At 53.9% G+C, this 13,694-nt stretch overlaps 1 protein-coding gene across 9 annotated transcripts in view; it reads left to right on the forward strand.

The window, feature by feature from the left end:
- The window catches only part of FUBP3 (far upstream element binding protein 3), a 59,985-nt gene extending 51,249 nt beyond the window's left edge, over positions 1 to 8,736 (forward strand). For 5 of the 9 annotated variants that reach the window (XM_003911186.3, XM_009188004.3, XM_009188008.3 and 2 more), the window contains 7 exons: positions 913 to 1,073; positions 1,843 to 1,916; positions 2,227 to 2,307; positions 2,485 to 2,561; positions 4,983 to 5,054; positions 6,326 to 6,453; positions 7,407 to 8,736. In XM_003911186.3, coding sequence (XP_003911235.1) covers positions 913 to 1,073; positions 1,843 to 1,916; positions 2,227 to 2,307; positions 2,485 to 2,561; positions 4,983 to 5,054; positions 6,326 to 6,453; positions 7,407 to 7,415 — 602 coding nt within the window. In that variant the 3' untranslated portion in view covers positions 7,416 to 8,736. Of the gene's footprint in view, positions 1 to 912; positions 1,074 to 1,842; positions 1,917 to 2,226; positions 2,308 to 2,484; positions 2,562 to 2,965; positions 3,479 to 4,982; positions 5,055 to 6,325; positions 6,454 to 7,406 lie in introns of those variants that run through there. The other 4 variants (XM_009188005.3, XM_017949545.3, XM_017949546.3 and 1 more) reach the window with 3 other exon arrangements.
- Positions 8,737 to 13,694: the final 4,958 nt, after the last annotated feature.

The following is a 13,694-nucleotide window of genomic DNA, read 5'->3' on the forward strand; positions in this document are numbered from 1 at the left end:
CCCTGGCCTTTGCTTTTGATCACCGGGCTCACTGCTGCCCTATACCAGCTTTGGAGCAGATTACCTTTTTCTCTGCTTTTCCAAACTCTGTGCTCCAAGTTACCCTTGTATTCTGGCTCCCCTTAGCAACCCTCCATCCCCCACGGAGTTGAGCAGAGCAGATCTGCAAGTTCTGTGAATTTCAGAAGAATCCAACTATTGTTACACTGCTGGAGCTTTTATTACGCAAATTTCATTAAGAGACTGAGACTCTCACAGGTTTTTGAAAGAGACCAACTAAATTTTCATTAGCCCTGCTCCACCCAGGTCTCTGTGGCCTCCACCCCATCCTTGCACTGCCTGGCTAGACCTGCCCACCCCATGGAGGAGGCAGGGACTTGAGAAGTGACAGGGTGGGATACTGAAGGCCCGAGCGGGCTCCAGGCATGTTTGGGCCTGTGGTCTGTTTGGCCTATGGAGACAGTTGCCCACAGCCAGGCTGAAGGCCCCATTGTCATAGAAGGGCCCTTGGCTCACCATTGTTGTGCTAAGAAGGGCAGTGCCATCCCTGGCTGGGCAGGAGCCCCACAGCTGGCCCCCAGGGGTGAGCTCCATGGTGTAGACCCACGGGCCTCAGCCAGACCTGGTCACTGGGCCACTCGGCCTCCACATGGAGGTTTCACATGGCATCTGTGGCCTCAGCTTGGCTTTGAGAGGAAGTCCAGCTTCACTCCAAACAGCTAGTTTTGCAGGTGAGAGAGCCCTGGGTTTAGTTACAACCACTTTGGAGTAAAGAGAGAGCACTTCTCTACTGTCGGGACAAGTGCCGACGTGCACAAAATCCCCCCGAGTCCTCTTCTGGAGCCAAGTGCCCAGAGCCTCGGGTTGCCACAGTAGCGGCTTACTCTTCGGTTTGTGTTCTGCTGTCCACAGGGGGTGAGAACATCAAAAGCATCAACCAGCAGTCAGGGGCACACGTGGAGCTTCAGAGGAACCCCCCTCCCAACAGCGACCCCAACCTGCGGAGATTCACCATCAGGGGGGTTCCCCAGCAGATCGAGGTGGCCAGGCAGCTCATAGATGAGAAAGTTGGCGTACGTACAAGGTCCTTCCCCCACCTGGCTTACTCATAGCTGTTTGCTTTTGGATGTCCAAGGTACCAGCTTTTCCCGCAACCTTGCGCTGCTTGTGCCTGTGGGTTCTCACATCACATGAGGGCAAGCCCCCTCCTGCTTTGCCGAAGGAGGGTCGGAGACCCAGGGAGTGCCAGAGCCAGGCCCAGAAGCAATGAAGGAAGCCTGGCAGGACTCACCAAGGCCGCAGCAGCCGAGGCCCCAGAGCCGTTCCCCTGCAGGCTTAGATGAGCAGCTGGGGCAGCAGCCTCCCCCCAGCGCTGCCCCGGGACTCCGCTGGCATTGCCCTGGCGGCCAGCCCAGCAGGCAGCTTTCATTGACTCTGGCTTTAGTTTCAGGCACCTCAAGGCAGATAAAGAAAGGGAGTGTTGATGGAGGACAGATGGGCCACTGCTCACCTCAATGGGGACGTAGAATGGCAGAAAGAGCCTTGGGCCAGCCTAAGTTGACGGGAGAGTCAAGCAGGTTGGTCCCTACCCCCAGGGTGATATACCAGGGCAGTTGTGGTGGTGCCAGGACTGGCTGTGTGGTGGTATTGGTCGCTGGAGGGCAGAAGCCATTTCTGCAGTGCAGCCTGCTGTGGGAAGGAAGGCTAGTGTGAGTGCGTAGGTGTCCTGACTTCACTCGACTCCATCCCCCCAATAGCTGGGCTTTGCCTCGGGGCGGGCCTGGGCAGAGGACAGAGGTGTGCAGCCAACAGCGGGTGAGAGCTCCCTCTGTGCCCCCACAGGGGACCAATCTCGGAGCACCTGGAGCCTTCGGACAGAGTCCCTTCAGCCAGCCACCTGCCCCACCTCATCAAAAGTGAGTCTTTTGCATCCGTCTTGCCCGGGAAAATTCCCTCGCTCCCAAGAGATCCCCTGTCCTTTCCAGCTGCTTCTAGGGAGCGCCAGCCAAGGCCTGAAGTTCTGGGCGTGGGCAGGACTCATTTCTTTTCGTCTCACCAGTGGTCCCTCCAGCCTGTCACTCACTGACCTCCGCAGTGGGATGGGAGTCTCCCAGAGGGCAGAGCGTCTTCCGTCCTGACCGCCCCCTCAGTGCCCTATGGCTGGGGGAAGGGGCCGAGCCCTCCATGTGAGGCGCTCAGTCTGTTGTTTCTTTCACCTTTTCCCAGTACTTTTCCTCCGAGGAGCTCCGGGTGCTTCCCCAACATGGCTGCCAAGGTGAACGGGAACCCCCACAGCACCCCCGTGAGGTAGGTGACCTGCTGTGACTCAGCTGGGAATAGACGGGACTAGGGTGATCACTTGGCTGCTGCTGACAGGCAAGGGTCCAGTGATGCTTGGCTGGGGTGAGGGAGGTGAGCAGTGAAGAGGGAGATGACGGGTGACTTGCCCTCTGTAGGAACGAGTGACTCTCTTGTCATCCACAGTGGTCCTCCGGCCTTTCTGACCCAGGGCTGGGGCAGCACCTACCAGGCGTGGCAGCAGCCCACACAGCAGGTCCCAAGTAAGTGACTCGGGGTGGGGAGTGCATGCCCTCCAGAAAGGCTGGGACCCACAGAAGTCCTGGGGCCAAAACGCCCCCACTCAACTCAGCCCGCAGGCCCAGGATGCCCCTCCCCAAATGACAAGGAGCCCTCTGGGTGGGGCTTGGGGCTTCCTGTAGGCCTGTCCCGGGGGTTGCGCATGCTCAGAGAAAGGCCCAGAGGGAAACTGCACAAACCTCAGGCGGACTGGGGACTCTGGGCTGGCCCTCTTGGCCCACCTGTCCTCCTCAGAGCTCTGGGCCTCTGTCACTTTTGTTCCCCATGCATGGATGGGCTGTGGGTGTGGGTTGAGCCAGCTTCTGCCCCTCCTCTTCTCCACTCCCTGTGGGGGCTGGCTCCTGGCTGCCTTCCTCTCCCCTCTCAGGCTTTCATCTCCTGAACTTTTCAGAAGCAAACAGCTAGGGAATGACCTCTGCTGCGTCCCGCCTCTCCGGGGAGACTGGTTGTGAAGGAGGAAGTCCGGGTGGGAATCAAAGCCCCGCCCACTCTGTCCTCACAGCCGCTTCAGGAGCCACTGTTGGGTTTCAGAGCTGGTCTAGCTCCTCTGGCATGGCCTTCACAAAGCAAAGCAGAACGCTTACCTTAGTACGATCCAGGTTCTCGTGACCCATCTGGAATTTCTGTCCTGTGTTTGGAAAGGCTTCTTCAGTGTCTGCAGATTCTGACAGCACCCAGGCCGCAGGCCCCGCCTCACAGCCTGGCTCGGAGGGCCTGAGCCCCCTTTCTGGGGTTCTGCCACTTTAGCCTTACACAGAGTCCTGAGGCCAGTGCTGTGTGGCCTTAGGCACGCCCTGCCTTCTCTGGAGCTCCACTTCTGTCACATGTAAAATCAAGGGTTTGGGTTTGAATTCTAAAGCACTTGCATGCTCTGAAATTGTATAGTTGTGTTTCTTCCCTTTTTTCCCCAGTATCTTATTATGAAACGTTTCAAACATCATAGAACACTGCAGTGAGCACCCACACAGCACCCAGATCCCACCATTCCTTTTCTCTCTGCATGCTTGACCATGGGTGCTGACCCTGTTTCCTTTCCTTGGCTCCTCACGTCTCGGTGGGAGCTGCACTCACAGTGCCGGGGCCTTTGGGTGCTGTTCTGGTCTGAGAGAATCCTCCAGGCAGCGAGGTGGCCAGGATTGACTCTGGAGACATGAGGCCTGGGAGGCCTTCAGGGGAAACGGCCCCCTGGCGGGTGGAACTGGCAGAGGCCTGTTGGGCTGAGGAAGGGAGAGCGCAGGAGGCGCCCAGTGGTCTTGCCACCCTTGGGCAGCCTTCATCTCATGTTGTTGAGCTTGGCTCATTTGTTTATTCCGGGGTTTTGCAGTTGAGAACCAGTTTGGGTTGGTGAAATACTGTTTGGCAGTGAAGTCCTGCTTGCTGGCGCCCTCTGTGTCAGAGGGAAGAGTGTTTGCTGCCTGTGTCCCTCCTTCGCCCTGCCCCTGTGGGAGGAAGCGGAGCATCTCCTTACCTCCTTCCCCCCGCTGCTTGCTGCTTCCCCACACTGCTCCTCAGCCTGCAGTAAAGTGAACTGGCGGAGAAAGCATTTGGCTGCGCGCGCTTTGCAGTGGTTTGCCCTTCCTGCCTGCTTCAGGCTACAATCCTCACAGGAGACAAGACAGTGAGGGGGTCTTTTGTAGGCCTTGGCAGGTGGACACCTGAGCCAGCCCCAGCTTGGGCAGAAGGAAAGGTCCTGACCCACTGCTGTGGTCAAGTCTTTGAACCCCGTCTTGTGCCTGGCGCAGTGCTGAGGCTGTGTTTCCGGGCGCCGGCTGTTTCTCTGCCCCTCCCAGTCTTCATTGCCCCACAGCCTAGACGGTGAACCCAGGGTCCTGCATGGAAGAGAAGGGCTGGACCACCCCAACACATGCATCCCCTTTCCCTCTGCCCTACCCCAGCACAGCCTCAGGCTGGACAGGGTCCAGGAGCCCACTGGTGCTGCCCACCCCTGCGCTGCGTGGCCCCTCCACTTCCGCTGGTCCAGAGGCACAGCCCCCAGATCTTGAACAGAGGGCCACGCGAAGAGTGGTCAGCAGCCTCTGGAGTGTTTGGAAGGCTGACTGGGGAGCCTCAAAACAACCGTGGCTGTGGCCCTCAAGCCCCCGTCTGTGGACCCACATCTCATGTCTCCATCTGAAGAGGGTCAGGCTAGCCTTGCTAGTTGCCCTGTGAGGGGCAGCCGGTCTGCCCAGCCCCACCCTTACAGTGATCTTAGTTACACCCCTCCCAGCCCTGCCAGCTGCCGCCTCCTTCCTAGGCAGGGCTGTGGAACCGTGTGTGGCCAGGAGCGAGGTGGAGGAGTGCAGGGCAGGGCCTGCAGTTGGCGGGCTGGGGCCGAGGCTGTGAGGAGCCCGGAAGGCCTGACTGCTTTTGTGTTCTTCGCACAGGCCAGCAGAGCCAGCCGCAGAGCAGCCAGCCCAGCTACAGCAAGGCCTGGGAAGACTATTACAAAAAACAGAGTGAGTGCCCGGCCCTCCTAACCTGTGGCTCCCGGCAGCACAGTCCCCTCTAGCCCGGAGACTTCAGAGTCCAAGGCTCGCTGTCACCTCTTTTTTCCCTAATGCCTTCCCCGTGTGGCTTGATCTCATTATTTGCCTTCGTCCTCCACCCCTGTGCCTGCCTGCTTCTCTCTGTCAGGAGTCCAGGCATAGTCAGTTAGTGACCACAGGCTGCCCTGCGATCCGGCACAGGCCTGTCGTCCCCTCCTCTTAGTTCTCCCCCTGCTGGGCTCCAAAGGACTTCGAGGTAGGCGTGGCACCTGGAAGTGTGGGCTCAGCTGGCGTCTGGTCTCCTTAGGGACGGAAAGATTCGGGTTGGGTGCCACCTGGCCAGCAAACAGACCAGCCGGGCGTCTTGTTCTCTGTCTCGGTGCTTCAGGGCAGATGAGGAAAGGTGGTGAGACTCAGGGAAGGAGGCCTTACCTGGACATTGAAGCTGGGTGCTTCGTTTCTCCTCTTAAGTAGGTCAGTTTTCTAACTACCAGAAACGAAACCAGCCTTCAGAGCAGGGCGAGGGACCCACAAGCCAAAGGTCTCTGGGGAGTCATCTAAAGTTAGTGCCAGACTCTGCGTATTTCCACCATTGCTAGACCGGAGGGTTGGGGATTTGTTTAAAGCGGTATCTCCCGTGCCTTGTGTTTGGAGGCTGTTTCTTGCTGGTTGGAGGAGAGCGGGTTGAAGGCCACCAGAGAAATGGTCCCCTGGTGTTGGAATCATTGCCGGGTTCATGGCCCTTCTAGGGGTTGGAGGCGAGAGTGTTCAGTCACGGTCACCAGGGGACCTGGTGTAAGCTCAGCTGCCCAGTCTTCCCCGAATCCCGATTCCCAGACACACCTGGGCCTGTGTTCAAGCTGTTTACAGGATTTGGACGCTATCACAGGCACGCAAGCTAGGCACTCCCCTTCTCCCCCACCCCCAACCCAGAATCCCGCCTTCTGTCTCTGTCACGGGCCCAGGAGCTGAAGGGGCAGGCAGATGCAGATAACGCGCTTCCGCAGAGAGAAGGCAGACGGGAGACTTGGTCTTCACAGGCATAGCAGGGGCCGGGCAACAAAAGGCTAACCGCACCTTTTGTAGCAAGCACTCCCGCAGCACCAGCCTCGCTGCACCACCTCCCAGACCTCCCTGCCTTCCAGCCGTCCGGAGGGAGAGCAGATGCCCAGGGCCTTTGGGAAGGGCCCTACCTAGTGCGCCCCTGCTCCCGATAACCTGTTTCCTCCTTTGTCAACCAGGTCACGCCGCCAGTGCTGCTCCTCAGGCCAGCTCCCCACCGGACTACACAATGGCCTGGGCAGAATATTACAGACAGCAGGTCGCTTTCTATGGACAGACGTTAGGGCAGGCGCAGGCCCACAGCCAGGTCTGTAGCTAATCACCAGCACCGCAGCCACTCCCTAGCCCCAAGCCCCTGTTCCCAAGCCTGTGTTTCCTGACCCCAGGATGAGAGCACTGGGCTAGGAGGAGCCTCTGGGCCCCGCAGCTCCTCAGCGAGGCTGCATCTGCTGAAAGCCTGGCTCCAGCCCCTCTGTCCCTCCTCGCTCCAGAGAAAAAGAGTGTAGGCCAAGTGGGAGGATTGGTGGTGCAGCCCCTGCAAGGAACTACCTGATCTTTTCTCAAGTCCGAGCCCCAGACCTCAGGGCTGATGAGTAGTCTCTGTCTTCCTCTAAGCCTCAGCTTCCCTGACTGTAAAGGAACGTGTGCAGAGGGTGCGCTCCAGTGGCTGCTCCCGAGCAGGGTGGAGTGGCCAGGCCGTCAGCCATGCCCGGGCAGCAGCAGGAGGCAGGGAGAGGGCACTGGGGGCAGAGCCCAGCTTTCCTCTTCTGCGCACAACCTAGAGGGTTCTGTTCAGAGGCCAAAAACGGATTTCTTATTAAAGAAGGGAAGACGTCCAAATGTTCCCACAGGGCGCATTTCCCACCTGATGCCAGTCAGGTCCTCATGGATAACATTTCAGTTACCTCTTGGCCCTGGACTCAGCTGGGTAGGCCACTCACTGCCAAATTGGCCGTCTGGGTCTGGTCCTGGGGAAACAGGTGTCAGGGCTGGTGGTGACAGCGGCTCACACTGTCCGCTCTTCCCTGCCCCGAGTCCCTAGCAGAGAGAGAAGCCCAAGACCACCTCTTCAGCAGAGGTTTTATCTGGCCCAGCTCCCGTGACGCGAGACCCAGGGGAGGTGCTGGGACACGGCCCTGTCTGTGTGTGTCAGTGCCGGCATGGCACCAGAGGGGAGAGGGTGGCCTGTCACCTCCTCACTGGCACGCAGACCTGAGAACCTGCCATCACAGACTAATTCCTCTTCCCTTCCGCCCACAGGAGCAGTAGGACAGTGTCCTCGTGGCCAACTTCCCCTCAAAAACATTGTCAAAGAAAACCTATTTGTAACAGAGGTTTTTACATTCGCAAACCTTTTGATGAAGAACCGTTGTTTTGTTCTGTGAAACACTATATTTAGATTAACGGAATTTTTCTAAAAATCGGGAAGATTAGTTACTAAAAATTGCTGATAATTTTTGTTTCATTATTTTTGTTATTTCAAATGTATAAGCTCTGGGATTCTTTTTGGAGCAATACCTACAAAGTCAGGCACCAGAACGTGCCTCAGAGCTGTGACATTTCAACATGATGGTTTCGGTTTTGTTTTGTTTTGTGTCCTTTTTATTTGCAGTTTTTTCTGTTGCAACAGAAAGTGGCTTGGAAGTCTTAGGTGGTATGTAACAAATTCTTTTTAAAAATTTTAAAGCAGTATTTAAGTATTCTTAAATGTGTAAATTCATTTAATGTTTTACTTCTAATTTGTTGTATCTTGGCTGTCTGGTTTTATTGCATTTTTTAAAAAACTGAACTATTATGTATTGTAATGAATGATGTGAATTCTGAATTGAGACAGATAATTGTATTGCTGTCCAACAGGGGTTGGGAGGGGCATTTTGTAGGGTTTGTATAATTTCTAGAGTTCTAAAGGGGTAATATAAAAATGTGTTCGTGTGTTTAGCATACGTTTGTTTCATGTCTCCATTACCAGTCGCAACTGTGTATCTAAGACCTCCAAGCTTGTTTTTAAAACAAAACAAAAAACCTTTCTCTATTCTCTCAGAAATATAAATACTGTTATTTTTAATATTAAGAAATTCAATATAACTTTTAACACACACTGTGGAACATTAAACCATATAAAAATGTAGTTATAACTATTTTTAATTCCAAGGTGTTGTTTGCTCTTTTCTTTTAAATATTTTCTTAATATTTTGTCAGATTAACTAGATGAATAAATTAGTATTAACCGCATTATGAATTAAATAATTTTGATTTAATAAAAGGGATAATATGATTTCCAGTGTTTACTGTAGTGTATCTTGTACAGATAACATGTATTTTTAAAGGAAAAAAAACGGAATTGAAGCTATTTTTTCTTGCATTTCTAATTGACCTGAGGGACATTCCGTTTGAAATGTACTGAAGTTAGTTTCTGGTTTTTTCTCCTTATTTTTCTTATAATGCTTGAAATGTCTAACTATTAAAAAAGACAATTGGAAAATGTTATGCATGTGGTTTTTAAGAAAAAAAGTGTTCTTTTTATTTGACTGACAATTCATTTTACACTCTATATAATAAAATTTCCACAAGACATCTTGTGGGCAAAGTCTTTCTGGCCTGTTTGCCTTCCATTCGCCAGTTTGTCCCTCTGCCCCCTGCCCGCTGCCGTGCGAGAGGGAAAGAGGATTCCTGCGGGCCTCGCCCATCGTCTTGCACTGCGTCAGCCCGCCTTCGCTGGTGCACAGCCTAGATGTCTAGCTAGTTCGTTAAGCTAATTTTATTTTAATGGCTTTGATTTGACAGCTTGACTTGAGTGCCGTGGTTGGGCTCAGCTCCCCTTCCGTCACAGCCAGGCATCTCTAAATGAGAAGTCAGTACGGGAGTGTCATCAGATGGAGCTGGGAGATGCATTGAAGGGCGTGCGGCGGGTCAGCGGGCTTCTGCGACTGACTGGGCAGCCCCTTGCCCTCCGCCCGCTCCCCTTCCCGGCATGCCCATGCACACACACTCGCCTATAAATGTAGGTGGGCTGCCCTAGGCGCGGTGCGGTTTCCCTGACTGTTGCTGCCTGCAACCCCCGCCTCCTTGTCCCCAGCCTCACCTGTGGCTCTGGTGGTGGTGCTTTCTCGCTCTCAGCCCCGTGCCCACGATGGGATGCCAGATTGCCAGGAGGGCTAGGAGGCGTCAGCACATGTGCTCATTCTATCCTTCCTTTCATGAAGAAACAAATGGGGCATCCTTCCCCAGAGGGGTTAAGTTACAGTCCTGTGGTCTTAGGACTCGTGGCGACAGTATTGGCCTCCAACTTGGAAGAGCATTAAGGAATAGAGAACACCAGCCTTCGCCTTTTTTTTTTTTTTTTACCTTGTGTCCCGTTGGTTGGGGTGACTGGCTTTGAGCAGTGTCTGCTTTCATGTCTGAACGGGCCCTGCCTTCGCCCTCAGCCTTTCTGTGCGGGTCGCCTCTACTTAGATGCGGGGACCTGTTTCAATCCTGAACGGGGCTTGCTGGGGTGTGCCTGGCCAATACTGGCCGCTTGTCTGTACTCCAAGCTCTTGACGGGAGGGGAAAAAAAGCATCTGTGGCTCCTTCAGGCCGAAAAGGGGTGTGGAGAGCATCTGCGGCCATGGCAGGCCTGTTGAGAGCCGGAAGACAAAAAGGAGATGTGGCATTTTTAACTGCACCTCTAGAGAATCGAGTTTGACGTTGAGAAATTGAATAGTAAAAGGCACTTCGAAAGTGGGGGGAGGGGGCCGAGTGGGAGGAGGGCGTAAACGCTGATGACGGTAATGGGAATTCGGGAGAGGGCATTACAGAGAAGACTTCCTTCTAATTCATCTTCCAAGCTCTGTGCCAAAACAGCATTTGGCATGGTTCACAGGGAGCGATTGTGTGATAATGAACCCTAAGGTGTCCCTTAATTGAAGACTAAGCATTGCGGTTTGTGCCAAGAGTCGTAAATGGTGCAGGCTTGCGGAGGATGCATTTTCTTAAATGTATCGGTAAGTACAGATTAGCGCTTGTCCCCAGTGAAATGCCCATACTATAAATTATGGAAATCTCTCTCTCTCTCTGATGCAATCTTTTATTGGGGGGAGGGGGGTGTAGTGCCACAGGAGGCAGGGGGGAAAGTTTGCAAGCATATGAAATTTGGCCTCTCATTAACATGGCGCCCAAGGAAGATGATTTTCATCAGCAGTCTGGTGTACTGGAAGGCTAAAGTGCTTGAAATGTACCAAGTTCAGCGGTTGTGTTCCATTAAGAAAGATGCATGGTCATCACTGTAAGGGCAGTCCGGGTCGGGGAGGCGGGGCGGGCGGCTGCCCAGTCTGTCTTCTGAATGCATGCCCCACCCCCACCCGCCACCGCCCATGCCTACTGGGTCTCTGCCAGCCTCCCAGGTTCAGGATTCATCAAGGACCCTGCTGAGGCGATCCCAGCCCCACCCAGAAATTTGGGCTGGGGTTGAGGAGTTCTCAGCCAACAGGCCTCAGTCAGTACCCCTGGCCTCTCATCAGGTAGGAGGCACCATCTTTCCAGGGTCACTCGAAAGTGGTGACCAGCCATGATGTCCCAGAGCCCCCACAGTAGGGTCGGCTGGGGTACAGACGGCACAGTGCAGTGCCTGGTCTGCGAGAACGTGGGTCACCTCAGAGTCGCGGCTTCTAGCTGGCTACAGCCTCACTGTCTCCCAGCCCCACTTCTGGTCCACTAGGGCCCAGCTGGGGTTTTTTAAGATGGGCTGAAGCAAATGGGCCTGATAGACGCTTAGAGATTAATGGCCAGAAAGTGGCTTGACACTCAATTCCGCAGGGGGCTGCCGGCCTTGGGTCTGTGTCTTGGGTGGGGTGGAAGGGGAAGCAGAGACAACCCTCACCACCCTTGAAACAATGGTCATCTTGCCTGTCCTTTGTCTTGAAGGTGTTTCTGTAGCATCTACCAAGGGGGTCCTGGCCCTTTCCAGGCACCTTCTTCCAAGGTGGTCTCTGCACCCTGGGAGGTAGAAAGGCCTAATCTCCCCATTTCACAGATGACGGCTCAGAGTCAAAGGCTGAGACCTGCCTTTATTCACACGGGCATGGAGGGGCCAGTTCTGTGCCAGGTTCTATGCTGCATTCCAGCTGGGGCTTCAGAAGACAGCATGACCACCGCCTCCTGGGGGTCCACTGTCTTTTGTAGTCACCACCAAGGGAGGTGTTTGGCAGGATGGGGAGACGATCTTAAAAGTTAGGGCTGAGGACCAACCATGGCCAGCCCTGGAAGTGCATTACAGTCAATCATCGTTTTCAGTTCTGTATTTGCAAATTCACCTACTCACCGATCCACCCATCTGGGCCTCCCAAACAGCTGGGATTACAGGCATGAGCCACTGTGCCCGGCCAATAAGGGGTCTTTAAACAGAAACACACATAAAGCAAGATTATGGAGTGCTGATCCATGCCTGTAGTTCCAGCTACTAAAGAGGCTGAGTCAGGAGGATCACTTGAGCCCAGGAGTTCAAGGCTGTAGTGAGTTATGTCCATGCCTGGGAATAGCCACTGCATTCCAGCCTGAGCAACATAGCAACACCCCATCTCTTAAAAAAATTAAAAAGAGGCCAGGCGCAGTGGCTTGTGCCTATAATCCCAGCACTTTGGGAGGCCGAGGCGGGTGGATCGTCTGAGATCAGGGGTTTGAGACCAGCCTGGCCAACATGGAGAAACCCCGTCTCTACTAAAAATACAAAAATTAGCCAGGTGTGGTGGCGCACACCTGTAATCTCAGCTACTCAGGAGGCTGAGGCAGAAGAATTGCTTGAACCTGGGAGACAGAGGTTGCAGTGAGCCGAGATCATACCACTGCATTCCAGCCTGGGCGACAGAGTGAGACTCCATCTGAAAAAATAACAATAATAATAAAATTTTAAAAAATAAAATAAATAGAAAAGATTATCTGTAGATTGGTGTGGACACTGGCTTGCAGGAGCCTTGCCTTGTATTTCCCTTAGGAACAAGAGTTCAGTATTTGATGATTCAGTGTTTGCAGAGACTTTATACATCACTACCATGAACAACTACAATCCACCAGCTCTTACTTTCCTGTAAGGAAAATCCGATTCTTATCCCATTTTGGAGATGAGGAAATAGGGTTCTGTTGGTTTGTTGGTTGGTTTGTTTGTTTTTTCTGAGATGGAGTCTCGCTCTGTCACACAGGCTGGAGTGCGGTGGCATAATCTCGGCTCACTACAAGCTCCACCTCCCGGGTTCAAGCAATTCTCCTGCCTCAGCCTCCTGAGTAGCTGGGATTACAAGCGCCTGCCACACCTGGCTAATTTTTGTATTTTTAGTAGAGACGGGGTTTCACCGTGTTGGCCAGGCTGGTCTCAAACTCCTGACCTCGTGATCCACCCGCCTTGGCCTCCCAAAGTGCTGGGATTACAGGCGTGAGCCACCGCGCTCGGCCGAGGAAACAGGTTTGAATAGGTTCTGACCAGAGTCATACCATGGTTGTGCATATGTGACCTGAGAGGTAACCAGGACTATGCTCCCCATTTTACAGATGAGGCTGGAACCTGTCCTTACTCACACAGGCTTGGAGGGGCCAGTTCCATGCCAAGTTCGTGCTACCCTCTGCTGGGGTTTCAGCGGAGAGCTACACTTGCTGAGGCCTCCTCGAACCTCAGCCTGGCTGCAACACCAGCCTGCCTTGCCACACCCACACATGAGTAGAGCCAGGCACATGTACAAGGAATACCTAACATGGTTCTCGTGGGGCCTGGCGAGTTCAGCCTACCTAAGGCAGCAGGGTATGAGGCATGAATGTGTAAACGAAACTTGGGTCTGAGTCCTGTCTGCAGCTCATATGACCTAACCTCTGGTATCCTAAGTGTGGGGCTAGTAGGCACCTGCCCGCCCGTGGGGCTATGATAGGAGTCAATGGCACACAAGTAAAGCGCTTCACACCTGGTTCTTAATAAGCACTCAAAAACTGGCCACCGACCTGGTGCAGTGGCTCACATCTATAATCCCAGCGCTTTGGGAGACCAAGGCGGGAGGATCGCTTGAGCCAGGAGTTTGAGACCAGCCTGAGCAAAGGAGTGAGACCCCACCTCTACAAAAAAAAAAAAAAAAAATTTAATTAGCCAGCCACGATGGTGCACACCTGTAGTCCCAGCTACTTGGGAAGCCAAGGTGAGAGGATCCCTTCAGCCCAGGAAGTCGAGGCTGCAATGAGCTGTCATCATGCCACTGTACTCCAGCCTGGGTGACAGAGCAAGACGCTGTCTCAAAAAACAAACCAAAAAAAAAAAGCTGGGCGCAGTGGCTCACGCCTGTAATCCTAGCACTTTGGGAGGCCAAGGTGGGTGGATCACCTAAGGTCAGGAGTTCGAGACCAGCCTGGTCAACACAGTGAAACCCCCGTCTCTACCAAAAGTACAAAAAATCTGCCAGGTGTGGTGGCAGGCACCTGTAATCCCAGCTACTAGAGAGGCTGGGCAAAAGAATCACTTGAATCCAGGAGGCGGTGGCTGCAGTGAGCTGAGATCGCACCATTGCACTCCAGCCTGGGCAACAAGAGTAAAACACT

Source organism: Papio anubis, chromosome 13 (assembly GCF_008728515.1).
Source record: "Papio anubis isolate 15944 chromosome 13, Panubis1.0, whole genome shotgun sequence".
Lineage (NCBI taxonomy): Eukaryota > Metazoa > Chordata > Mammalia > Primates > Cercopithecidae > Papio > Papio anubis.